Source organism: Chenopodium quinoa, unplaced genomic scaffold, assembly GCF_001683475.1.
Source record: "Chenopodium quinoa cultivar QQ74 unplaced genomic scaffold, ASM168347v1, whole genome shotgun sequence".
In the NCBI taxonomy this organism is placed as follows: Eukaryota; Viridiplantae; Streptophyta; class Magnoliopsida; order Caryophyllales; family Amaranthaceae; genus Chenopodium; species Chenopodium quinoa.
Window position 1 is genome coordinate 1,390 of NW_018742964.1, and position 14,153 is coordinate 15,542.

Genomic DNA, 14,153 nt, shown 5'->3' on the forward strand with positions numbered 1-14,153 from the left:
TGGGTTAGTTAGACGGTCGATTGGGGTGGTATTATGGTGGTCGAGTGGGTTGGAATTGTGGTAGCGGAGTGGTTGTGGTGGCAACGAAACTGTTGACGGGGTTTTTTAACGTTTCCAATGGTTGGTGGTGGCTGGGGTGTGGTTGTAGTAGGCGGTTTAGTCGGTACGTGCTTGTAAGTTGGTGTGGTGGTAGATGAGGTGACATATCAAAATGCAAATCGGATCGTATCATAGTAGGATACGATTCGTTTCAAAATGTCTAAATAAATTTAAAAACTGGATGCAATTTTAATGTGTGTCCGTCGTGTGTGGAACGAGTGTCGGTGTCCGCGCGGTGTCGGACACGAACATGGTTGTTGGTCGAAGTGTCCGTACATCCTAGCCTCCTAGGTGGTGGCTAATGATTAATTAAACTAAAAAAAATTAATTTTCCTTAATGAGTTACTATAAAAAAAAAGGCTTTGGGAATTGTGCAACCCTCATTGTTGCATGTAATACGGAGGAGTATAATTTATACAAAGGATTTTCTTGGGATTTTTTCCCAAAGAGAGCTTTATTGGCAAAATATTAACGAAATTGGTCTCGTGGCAAAAGTATTTCCCAAACTAAGCTTCTGGGGTGAAACGCTGTCTCAGACAGCGTTTTACACCCAGATTTTGTTTAAATAAAATTCAAGAAGTAAAAATGTTGTATGAGACAGCGTTTTATTGTACTTGACTTTCTATATGTATTTTACTATGAGTACAGAATAAACATTGCCTCAGGCAGCGTTTTATGTATTGCATAAAACGTTGCCTAAGGCAGCGTTTTTCTACTAGACTGCATCACCAGCAGCTAGGCAGCTGCTTTCCTGTCAAGCCGAAAAATTCTGCCCAAAATTGGGCCAGGTCAGGCAGGGCCAAGTTTGATCACCTCTACGTTTTACCCTTTGATTTTTTTTTTTTACATTTTAGTTAGGAGTAAAACGCCATCCAGGATAGCGTTTTACAACTAACTAAAATGTTTTTTTGTAAAAAAATTGTCAGGGGTAAACGCTACCCTAGATGGCGTTTACCCTTTGGCTTAGTTTGGTAAATAGTTTTGTCACGCGTTTATATGGAACATTGTTTGATAATTAAGCTTAGATTGGTAATTTTTCCCCAAAAACGAGGAGCACCAACCACTGGACCATCTCCTAATATAAAATTTATTATCGAGCATTTTTATAACCTTTATTTAAATTTTTTTTTAAATAAAAAAATAAAAACTTCTACTTCCCCCGTTTCGGATTACTCGCTATGCTTTCTATTTAAGGAAGTTTCAATTACTTGCTAAACTTCTTTTTTAAACAAAAAATTATTTTTATCTCTCTCCTCTCACATGGTCCCTTTTTTTCTTTCTCTCTATCTTTCTCTTCTCTAAAAGATTACCTAGGATATGTAATTTTAAAAAGTTTAGCGACTGTTGTGAAACGGAGAAAGCAATTTTTTTCCAAGTCCACGTGGGTTCAGTAGAACACACTTAACCCACGCTTAATCCGCCACTGACAAGGGCAATGGAGAAAAATCGGCCAAACAAACTAATACATATGCATGGAAATATTAAATGAGTTGCCACACCCATTATACCATGAAACTAATATGATTAAAGTTTGAAACATTGACATGAATGATTGAAACTTTCACTTCAAATATTGAATCTTTCAATGGAAAGATTGAAACTTTAGGGTGAAAATGGAAATTTTTTAGAGCTAAACGCTAAACCTGAAATTCGCCACGACAAAAATTTCTTTTATATTCGTCAAAAAAAATCGCTCTAAACGTATAAATAATTATCCACAAAACACTGGAAAATCCTAATTATTGAAATAACAAAGCTAATCAAATTATATTACAACAAAAAAAAATTAATATCAAATTAATACAGCTCAAAGTCAGAATAAACACAACAATTATACCGAAAAAAAACGAAGAATTAATTAAAAAAAATCACATAATCTGTTAGATCACGCATGAAATTAATTAGTATTCAGAAAAGAAAAGATGAAATTACTTACTCTGTAAAACGAATACCAATAATTGCTTGGAAGAAGAGAAGAGAAGGCAAAACTTGAAGCGTATTAATGTGAACCCAAGATTGATGGATTGATTAATGTAGTAATAAATAATCTACGGAGTAATGATAATAGGGAAGAAGAAGATAATAAAAGAGCGGGTGGGTAGTGGGTAGCTTTAAGGCCCAAAATGCATAACCCATACTCTGTATTAATTAATTAAGGATACGGGTCTTATCTCCCAAAACGGCCCGTATTCGATTTTTCAAAAACTATCTCCTACTTGATGCATGATTTGAACATTCATGTTCTCGTCAACTTATTCTAATAAGTTTTAGTCAATATAAGTTTAGTTCAGTAGAAATAAGTTCAGTTCGATAATAATAAGTTCAGCTCAGTAAATATAAGTTAAGTCAAGTAAAATATTTGTTCGGGTTTCTACAAAATAGGTTCACTTCAGTAAAAAATAAGTTCAGTTTAGAAAAATTCAGTTGATGAGAACATGACCTTACTTATTGGAGCTTCAAATATGTCAAAAATTTACCTACTTCAACTAGAAGAAAATCTAACCGGACCCAATGATAATTGTTATCGAATTGTAATATTGTTTATTTTACCATTGTCATTTATTTAAAACGCACTACAATTTCTAATGTAATATGTTGCATAATGTCAATGTCCATTGTAGCTAAAAACATCACCATCACCACCACAAGCCCTCCTCATGTGATATATGCATGAGAAACTTAAGTCTGAACTATGAAGCAGAGTATTGAACCACACAGACTGATACCTAAAATATTAGTTGTTCGCAACATAATTAATATAAGAAAAAGGAAAATGTGTATCACTACTTCTACAGAGCTTGCAGACCAAATAATAAGAGAATGGCTTGCAGTCTGACCGAAGAATCAGCAAGATCAGTTGCTGAAGAATGTGGTGGTTTGCCACATACTCGACCACCATGCTAAAACCAAAATCACCGCTATATATATCGCAGGATGATTATATTTCTACGACTATTTTACAATGACTACAATATTTACCCCCATCAAAGATATGCACCGCACCTTTGATCTTGTATAGCTTGCCACTTGCAATTGCTACAATGGCTTGCAGTTTGACTGAAAGTGGTTGGTGTTTTAAGAGCGGAGATATGCTTTAATAGAGCTGACCTGTGCTCATGATCAAGTTAACATGGAACGTAATGTTTTCCGAATATTAGAGTTTAGTTACGCTGCATATTATATAAAAAACATGAGAAACTGAGAAGAATAAGATTGATACATCTTTGGATTAATGAGGGGTTGTTAGATGAAATAGCAAATTGGGAAACCCAAGTAACCAAAGGACATGTTATTTTGAATAAACTAGAAAATTGTTGTTCATTGGAATCAGGGTTTTTAATCAGAAACAAGCATCCTTGTATTCAGTTCACAGAAAAGAGCTAATTAAAGCATTTCCACAAACTGGTAAACCAAATACGACACTACAAAACAGTCATCACAATACTAAAAGGCAAAACATCCGGAATCCGAAATTGGCTGACGATGTGCAAGCAATAGGAGCAAGTAATCATCCTCGGGACCAACACTATTGCCATACTCTTCCTCAGCAGTAGCTACCCTGTGAAAAGTAAAAATAATTGAGGAAACCGTGTCATTAATTGCCTCAATATCATGTCTCTGTGATAAAAGACCAAAAAAGAATATACAAGTATGATTCGAGCAGCTCTTCTTGATATTATATATTTGACAATAGGACTCATAATTCATAACTTCAACTGCCATTGTCTGAAGAAGCTAAGCCTTAAATACAACACAACTATCCTAAACAAGTTTCTAGCGCAGCAGAAGCATCCAACGTGTAGGCATGTAGCACAAGTAAATAACTTAAGAAAAGTGATGATAAACACGAGTTGTCCTATCCTATCTGTGAAGCATCACAAAATGGCTTTCATTAAATACTATTTGGCACCCAAAAAACAAAATGACGAGATCTACAAGACTTAAGCATGAAACAACCACCAAGTTTTTACCATTACACGGCTATGCACGAATGCATCTCAACTCTGACTTAAGTACTCAACTAAACATATAACCACAAAATCGTCAAACAAATTTCAACATGAGCCAAGCAACATGGCAAAGCCTACAAGCAGCAGAGCTCAGAATGTATTCCAAACACCTAGCACCTTAAGGTAAAAATTGAGAAACAATAGGGTTTTGAGGTGTAACAAATAACATAGGGCTTGAGATTGTAAATAGCTCAGCATACCATTTTACAGCTGCTATCAGTGCTATGCACAAATAACACAGCATAGCATTTTGGTGATAATTATTTTAATGGTTATTCACAACCAACAACAACAAAGCCTTAGTCCCAAAATAATTTGGGGTTTAGTGGTTATTGACATTCCAAAGAAAATACTACATAAAAACAAATTGCATGGAAAAATACCTCCTCGGTACAAGGATTTGTGTCCATTTATCGACAGCTAAAAGTTCTCAATATTCAATGGATATAGCATTCGATGAAGATGAATGACACCAACCTGAAGTTCTCATCTAAGGCACGGTGTATACAATACACCTTTTTCACAAATTTTTAACTATGAAATAAAAGAAGAAAAAAAACCAGAATTCTGGACATTTAGACATCACCCGTGGATGTGAAGTCATAGTTACCCCTTAAGACAAGTTTTATCATGTGTTGACAGTATATTAACAAACTAACCTGTTGTCTATTTACTAATCCTAACTTACACTCTCATATCACAAGATCTCACGTTTCTCTCCCCAACTACACTCCATTTGTTCCCTATCCCATGCTCTCTGCTCCAGCCTCATGTTTTCTCCAACAAATCATCCTCGTTTGGTAGTGGTTGACCTAGGTGGGTGGTTGTGGCAGCTGCTGAGGCGGGCATGGTGGCTATCGTCTGTATAGGCTGCAATTATTAAGTTAATCACTTCTGCCTTATTGTGGATCCTTAAGGACCCTAAACCTTAAGGTGGAACAGAGGGAGTAGTACTTTTACAGTCCCTAGAACATATTATATTCAGTACCCAAATTACAAAAGTTACTTGAGAGCTATATACACATTTTAGAAATCCAAAACTAAAATCTAATATTCAGACGGGTATACAATGTTGACAGAGGAAAACATGGCAGCGGCAAGCTTATTGAAATCTAGGTGTCGTTTGGTTGCCATGGGAAGTTGATTCCAATTGGAAATAGATTCCATTCTTCCATTTCCTAGGAAATAAGTATGTGTGTTTGGTTGAGCATGGGTATTTGTAATTGACACAGGAATTTGCATTTACCAAGGGGGGAGTCGGTTAATGATTTCCTACAGAAAAATGATTTAGCAACCCTTAGGGTTGCCAACCCTATTAGATACGGAGTATAATATAATAAAATAGCATTATATGTGTAATAAATTGGAAGAGGGTTATATAAAATTAATGCTTTAACACTTAGGGTCACCCAATCACTCCCCCTTTGTAGGAATTTCCAATTCCTTGGAATTCTCATTTCCAATGTTTTTGCCAACAAACACAATCTATTTCCTAGGAGATTGTGTTTGTTGGGGAAATAGGTTGCAAGCAAACAACCTCCTAGTAAATAAGAAAGAGACAAAAGCATTTCAGAAATATGGTGTCCATGTAGATGCAAACCTACTTTATCATCTTCCTAACTTAGGTAACTGGAAAGCATGAGTACCATGACACACTGCTTATTAAATGTTCATCTAACATTTAACATCCCAGGAATCAACATAATATAAGCACTTACTATATTATAAGGTTTTACCCTACATAGGAAGTAATCACAAGCTAAAAACTTATAGAGAAAGGGGGAAAAAATGTGTTTTACATATTCAAGAACATATCTATACGAGGAAAGCTAGAGCACTGTATTCAACAAATTGATTCATGAAAATGAATATTTTGGCATTTCCCATTTAGTGTCCTGGTGTTTGGTTTATTTCCAATTTGGTATTCATGAACTTTGGTGATTCGCTTTGGTCAACACAAGGATATAGTGAAAATTTCAACCAGATCACAGGCGGTTTAGACCGTCATAATAATGCAATTCTTACAAATTTATATGAAAAATCCAATATTATGTTCACAGTTGATTCTCACACTTTGTTACACACTTGCACCTATAAAATTATCAAATTAGATGGAATTTCAACCATTGTACCTCATGGGTCATGGACTCATAGTATTAAGTGGGAATATTTCAAACCTCTAGTTAACAGAAGTGACAAGGCCCTAAAGTGCAATTTAACTAATCATCAATGCATTAAAACTCAAAAGGCTATATCCTTTTTTTTTTACCTTACAGAATCCATTAACTACCTTTGCAGAGAGATTAACTACCTCTTCCTCTATGGAGAGAATATGAAATTAAAAGAATTCAGCTTAATCACATGCAAGAGGCGCACCTAGGCGCAAGAGGGGTGTGCGCCTCTAGTGGGTTAGGCTCAAAAAGGATTAAAAATGAAAAATAAACAAAAAAAAAGCCCAAAAAGCCTGCGCCTTTGCGCCTCTCGAAGGGGTATGTGCCTCAGCCTCCAGAGGTGTTTTTCTTGGCACCCTAGTGCACCTTGAGCCCAGTGTCACGCCTAGGCACCCGCGTTTAAAACTAAGATCACATATCAGTTTTTCATTCAGCTGAATTTCACTCCACAAGCAAGAGCGCCTTTTTGAAGTGGTCAATCTGCATGAGTTTTGCTGATCATGCAGGAGCATCCAGTGGCCTACACCTGACACCCAAGTTTATACTTCAATTCATTCCAACAAATTTCCTATTGCTTCTTGGCACATCTATGAGAAGATTCTAAATGATTATTATATTTTGGTTTAAGGCTTGCCGTATCTTTGGTGATCTTGAATTTTTTTATAAAAAGACTCAAACTTTGTTTCATCATGTGTTCTTTTCAGGCTCACATCTTTCACACTTGTCTAATAAATTCTGCATTATGTTTTCCTTTAAAGTACCGTCGAAATACAATCACTCCAATCATCAAAGAGCATCAAACAACCACAGGTTCTAGACTACGAGGCACGATGTATGTGAGATTTGAACACAATAGCACATTAGAAAACAGCCGAACACCATCAAGAACTTCAAATATGTCAAAAATTTACCTACTTCAACTAGAAGAAAATCTAACCGGACCCAATGATAATTGTATCGAATTGTAATATTGTTTATTTTACCATTGTCATTTATTTAAAACGCACTACAATTTCTAATGTAATATGTTGCATAATGTCAATGTCCATTGTAGCTAAAAACATCACCATCACCACCACAAGCCCTCCTCATGTGATATATGCATGAGAAACTTAAGTCTGAACTATGAAGCAGAGTATTGAACCACACAGACTGATACCTAAAATATTAGTTGTTCGCAACATAATTAATATAAGAAAAAGGAAAATGTGTATCACTACTTCTACAGAGCTTGCAGACCAAATAATAAGAGAATGGCTTGCAGTCTGACCGAAGAATCAGCAAGATCAGTTGCTGAAGAATGTGGTGGTTTGCCACATACTCGACCACCATGCTAAAACCAAAATCACCGCTATATATATCGCAGGATGATTATATTTCTACGACTATTTTACAATGACTACAATATTTACCCCCATCAAAGATATGCACCGCACCTTTGATCTTGTATAGCTTGCCACTTGCAATTGCTACAATGGCTTGCAGTTTGACTGAAGTGGTTGGTGTTTTAAGAGCGGAGATATGCTTTAATAGAGCTGACCTGTGCTCATGATCAAGTTAACATGGAACGTAATGTTTTCCGAATATTAGAGTTTAGTTACGCTGCATATTATATAAAAAACATGAGAAACTGAGAAGAATAAGATTGATACATCTTTGGATTAATGAGGGGTTGTTAGATGAAATAGCAAATTGGGAAACCCAAGTAACCAAAGGACATGTTATTTTGAATAAACTAGAAAATTGTTGTTCATTGGAATCAGGGTTTTTAATCAGAAACAAGCATCCTTGTATTCAGTTCACAGAAAAGAGCTAATTAAAGCATTTCCACAAACTGGTAAACCAAATACGACACTACAAAACAGTCATCACAATACTAAAAGGCAAAACATCCGGAATCCGAAATTGGCTGACGATGTGCAAGCAATAGGAGCAAGTAATCATCCTCGGGACCAACACTATTGCCATACTCTTCCTCAGCAGTAGCTACCCTGTGAAAAGTAAAAATAATTGAGGAAACCGTGTCATTAATTGCCTCAATATCATGTCTCTGTGATAAAAGACCAAAAAAGAATATACAAGTATGATTCGAGCAGCTCTTCTTGATATTATATATTTGACAATAGGACTCATAATTCATAACTTCAACTGCCATTGTCTGAAGAAGCTAAGCCTTAAATACAACACAACTATCCTAAACAAGTTTCTAGGCGCAGCAGAAGCATCCAACGTGTAGGCATGTAGCACAAGTAAATAACTTAAGAAAAGTGATGATAAACACGAGTTGTCCTATCCTATCTGTGAAGCATCACAAAATGGCTTTCATTAAATACTATTTGGCACCCAAAAAACAAAATGACGAGATCTACAAGACTTAAGCATGAAACAACCACCAAGTTTTACCATTACACGGCTATGCACGAATGCATCTCAACTCTGACTTAAGTACTCAACTAAACATATAACCACAAAATCGTCAAACAAATTTCAACATGAGCCAAGCAACATGGCAAAGCCTACAAGCAGCAGAGCTCAGAATGTATTCCAAACACCTAGCACCTTAAGGTAAAAATTGAGAAACAATAGGGTTTGAGGTGTAACAAATAACATAGGGCTTGAGATTGTAAATAGCTCAGCATACCATTTTACAGCTGCTATCAGTGCTATGCACAAATAACACAGCATAGCATTTTGGTGATAATTATTTTAATGGTTATTCACAACCAACAACAACAAAGCCTTAGTCCCAAAATAATTTGGGGTTTAGTGGTTATTGACATTCCAAAGAAAATACTACATAAAAACAAATTGCATGGAAAAATACCTCCTCGGTACAAGGATTTGTGTCCATTTATCGACAGCTAAAAGTTCTCAATATTCAATGGATATAGCATTCGATGAAGATGAATGACACCAACCTGAAGTTCTCATCTAAGGCACGGTGTATACAATACACCTTTTTCACAAATTTTTAACTATGAAATAAAAGAAGAAAAAAAACCAGAATTCTGGACATTTAGACATCACCCGTGGATGTGAAGTCATAGTTACCCCTTAAGACAAGTTTTATCATGTGTTGACAGTATATTAACAAACTAACCTGTTGTCTATTTACTAATCCTAACTTTCACTCTCATATCACAAGATCTCACGTTTCTCTCCCCAACTACACTCCATTTGTTCCCTATCCCATGCTCTCTGCTCCAGCCTCATGTTTTCTCCAACAAATCATCCTCGTTTGGTAGTGGTTGACCTAGGTGGGTGGTTGTGGCAGCTGCTGAGGCGGGCATGGTGGCTATCGTCTGTATAGGCTGCAATTATTAAGTTAATCACTTCTGCCTTATTGTGGATCCTTAAGGACCCTAAACCTTAAGGTGGAACAGAGGGAGTAGTACTTTTACAGTCCCTAGAACATATTATATTCAGTACCCAAATTACAAAAGTTACTTGAGAGCTATATACACATTTTAGAAATCCAAAACTAAAATCTAATATTCAGACGGGTATACAATGTTGACAGAGGAAAACATGGCAGCGGCAAGCTTATTGAAATCTAGGTGTCGTTTGGTTGCCATGGGAAGTTGATTCCAATTGGAAATAGATTCCATTCTTCCATTTCCTAGGAAATAAGTATGTGTGTTTGGTTGAGCATGGGTATTTGTAATTGACACAGGAATTTGCATTTACCAAGGGGGGAGTCGGTTAATGATTTCCTACAGAAAAATGATTTAGCAACCCTTAGGGTTGCCAACCCTATTAGATACGGAGTATAATATAATAAAATAGCATTATATGTGTAATAAATTGGAAGAGGGTTATATAAAATTAATGCTTTAACACTTAGGGTCACCCAATCACTCCCCCTTTGTAGGAATTTCCAATTCCTTGGAATTCTCATTTCCAATGTTTTTGCCAACAAACACAATCTATTTCCTAGGAGATTGTGTTTGTTGGGGAAATAGGTTGCAAGCAAACAACCTCCTAGTAAATAAGAAAGAGACAAAAGCATTTCAGAAATATGGTGTCCATGTAGATGCAAACCTACTTTATCATCTTCCTAACTTAGGTAACTGGAAAGCATGAGTACCATGACACACTGCTTATTAAATGTTCATCTAACATTTAACATCCCAGGAATCAACATAATATAAGCACTTACTATATTATAAGGTTTTACCCTACATAGGAAGTAATCACAAGCTAAAAACTTATAGAGAAAGGGGGAAAAAATGTGTTTTACATATTCAAGAACATATCTATACGAGGAAAGCTAGAGCACTGTATTCAACAAATTGATTCATGAAAATGAATATTTTGGCATTTCCCATTTAGTGTCCTGGTGTTTGGTTTATTTCCAATTTGGTATTCATGAACTTTGGTGATTCGCTTTGGTCAACACAAGGATATAGTGAAAATTTCAACCAGATCACAGGCGGTTTAGACCGTCATAATAATGCAATTCTTACAAATTTATATGAAAATCCAATATTATGTTCACAGTTGATTCTCACACTTTGTTACACACTTGCACCTATAAAATTATCAAATTAGATGGAATTTCAACCATTGTACCTCATGGGTCATGGACTCATAGTATTAAGTGGGAATATTTCAAACCTCTAGTTAACAGAAGTGACAAGGCCCTAAAGTGCAATTTAACTAATCATCAATGCATTAAAACTCAAAAGGCTATATCCTTTTTTTTTTTACCTTACAGAATCCATTAACTACCTTTGCAGAGAGATTAACTACCTCTTCCTCTATGGAGAGAATATGAAATTAAAAGAATTCAGCTTAATCACATGCAAGAGGCGCACCTAGGCGCAAGAGGGGTGTGCGCCTCTAGTGGGTTAGGCTCAAAAGGATTAAAAATGAAAAATAAACAAAAAAAAAAGCCCAAAAAGCCTGCGCCTTTGCGCCTCTCGAAGGGGTATGTGCCTCAGCCTCCAGAGGTGTTTTTCTTGGCACCCTAGTGCACCTTGAGCCCAGTGTCACGCCTAGGCACCCGCGTTTAAAACTAAGATCACATATCAGTTTTTCATTCAGCTGAATTTCACTCCACAAGCAAGAGCGCCTTTTTGAAGTGGTCAATCTGCATGAGTTTTGCTGATCATGCAGGAGCATCCAGTGGCCTACACCTGACACCCAAGTTTATACTTCAATTCATTCCAACAAATTTCCTATTGCTTCTTGGCACATCTATGAGAAGATTCTAAATGATTATTATATTTTGGTTTAAGGCTTGCCGTATCTTTGGTGATCTTGAATTTTTTTATAAAAAGACTCAAACTTTGTTTCATCATGTGTTCTTTTCAGGCTCACATCTTTCACACTTGTCTAATAAATTCTGCATTATGTTTTCCTTTAAAGTACCGTCGAAATACAATCACTCCAATCATCAAAGAGCATCAAACAACCACAGGTTCTAGACTACGAGGCACGATGTATGTGAGATTTGAACACAATAGCACATTAGAAAACAGCCGAACACCATCAAGAACTTCATAATTAATATGAAAACTCTACTCCTTCGTAGAGCTATCAAATAACAAAAAGAAACAAGACTCGGAAATTAATCACTAGTGCAAATTTTTGGGAATGAAAATTTATCCAACAATGCCTCTTTCAACTAAGTTGATGAACAAATTTAGCATTATAAATCGAATCCACATTAAAAGAGGCAGTAAAATACCTTGATAGTAAGTAACAGAATAATAGCAAGAATAAGAGATGGTAAGATGGAGAAGAGTACCTGCTAAATGGGGAGGAAATGAAACACATTGGTACTTCCCGGAAGTTCATATGAGTAGGAGTCACAGACCTTGACGGTTACAGTTTCACCGGTGACCAACACTTGGAACTTGTAAAATATGACTTCGAGGGTAAAAACAGCAGTCCGGGAATATATTGGTGTCCAACAAGCAAAGCACAAAATATTGTGGCCCAAATGAAGCATTGCATCGAATTTAATTGTTTCGACATTCATATTAACACTGTCCTTAAAGCACGAATCCCACCAGACTTTCAACCATATTTTCTTGGTTATATGAAAAGCACAAAGAAGAGATGGAACTTTATGGCAGTGAAAATATATGACCCCATTAACAACAGCAGCAGCATGAGCCCAAAGATGGAGATCAGAGGTGAGACATTCCCATGTCCCAATAGCATCAGCATCAGCATCAGGATCGGGAGTGAAAGCATAGAGGGAAGGCGACGAAAGGGGACCACCATAGAGGCGCATAAGAATGCGTTTGTTGGAAGGGTCGGGAAGTACAGGAACAGACACACTACAACCAGCAAGGCTTTGAGGGATAGGGAGAGAGCGAATTGACTTACAGTGGCCAAGGGCACCACATTCAAGAACCTGGGGCGCAAGGCAAACAGATCCAAAGTTGTAAATATTGCCAAGAAAGCTAACATAGTTGGGAGAAGTGTGATCCTCAACGAAGACAGGAGCTGGACACCACACTGGAGCCTCATCAGACATGTCAAGACATGAACCGCCGGAGTAGAATGTGTGGTTGGAAGAGGAAGACTCATTAGATGATTGGACGACAGATAATCGCGCTCCTCCCACTCCCACTAAGTAGATAAATTTATTCAAAGATGACACCATGGCAGATGAGAAGAACTTAGCCATGATAATTGAAGGAAAGCAAGAACGAGTTAATATATTGTGCTTCAGATCCACAGAGTGAAATTCTGCACGAGTGTGATATAATTGAGTACCACCTTGTAGTCTTTCCGAAGGCAAGCATTCATCGCTCAGTGCCAGCATCACAATTCTTTTTTCCTCTCTTTCGGCTTCGGATGTGCTACTCTGCTCTCTCCCTATCCCCATATCCCTACACACAAAAGCGGCTAATCAAACAAACTAGGAACTTCTAATACCATGGATAGAGATTGTTTTCCTCCAATAAATAACTAGGATTTACCCGTAGAAAATTCGATTAAACACCCGGGTGTATATCTCAAGATATGCGCACTATTTCTGAAATACATACAGAAAGCACATGGCTGCCTGAGTACCAAACAAAACTCCAAAAGAAACTACTAACAAAATACAGATAAAAGCTCCAGGGGAAACAACTAAGGTAGAACAGACAACATCAAATAAGACCATCAAGGTCCTTCCGGAATACATCAGTCAGCAAGCATATAAATTAACAAACAACATGTCAAATTGCAATTATAAATCAAGTAATCCACAACTCAAGTATTCAACACAACTACAATTCAAATAAACTATTAAAATAACAATTAAACAACAAAACTGTAAATTAATTAACAAGATGAACAAGCTAAAAAGATAAATAAACTGCTATTAACAACAAATTAATTTAAATAACTGAAATGTAATTTTGTAATTAGACATTTACACATACAAAGATTGATAGAATGAGAGGCGAGTAGGACAGAGAGCGAGGAGTGTGTAGCGATTTGGAGACGCCGAGCCGAGCCAACCAACGCCGGCCGCCGTGGAGCCTGGGAGGCAGCGCCGCGAGGAGCGAATAAAGGGTTTGGGGTTTGAGGTGAGAGGGTGAGAGTTGTTTTGTAAATTGGGATAACATAAAATGAAAAGAAAAAAAAAAAAAAAAAAAAAAAAAAAAACAATCAGGTTTGTGTTACTCACCAAGTCACCAGATTTGATCATGGCCCGCGTTCGAAAACGGGAAAAATTACCAAAGGAAGCTTCGTTAAGAAACTATACTCCATATTAAACGAGTGGCAAAACTATTTATCAAACTGAGCTTGAGGGTAAAACGCCATTCAGGATAGCGTTTTACCCTTTCACAAATTTTTTTTTAAAAACATTTCAGTTAGGGGTAAAGTCTACCCTGGATGGCGTTTCACCTCTGACTGAAGAACA

General features: G+C 36.7%; 1 protein-coding gene across 1 annotated transcript; it reads right to left on the reverse strand.

Moving 5' to 3' along the window:
* Positions 1 to 7,960: 7,960 nt before the first annotated feature.
* LOC110728890 lies at positions 7,961 to 13,869 on the reverse strand. The gene is made up of 3 exons (XM_021908558.1): positions 13,669 to 13,869; positions 12,033 to 13,128; positions 7,961 to 8,271 (listed from the first exon to the last, which is right to left on the reverse strand). Exon 2 carries the CDS (start codon positions 13,122 to 13,124, stop codon positions 12,036 to 12,038), a length of 1,089 nt encoding a protein of 362 aa, XP_021764250.1. The 5' UTR covers positions 13,125 to 13,128; positions 13,669 to 13,869; the 3' UTR covers positions 7,961 to 8,271; positions 12,033 to 12,035.
* Positions 13,870 to 14,153: the final 284 nt, after the last annotated feature.

What these genes read in the sequence shown, in the direction of transcription:
- LOC110728890 (XM_021908558.1), bottom strand. Translation starts at nt 13,124, where the DNA reads ATGGGGATAGGGAGAGAGCAGAGTAGCACATCCGAAGCCGAAAGAGAG.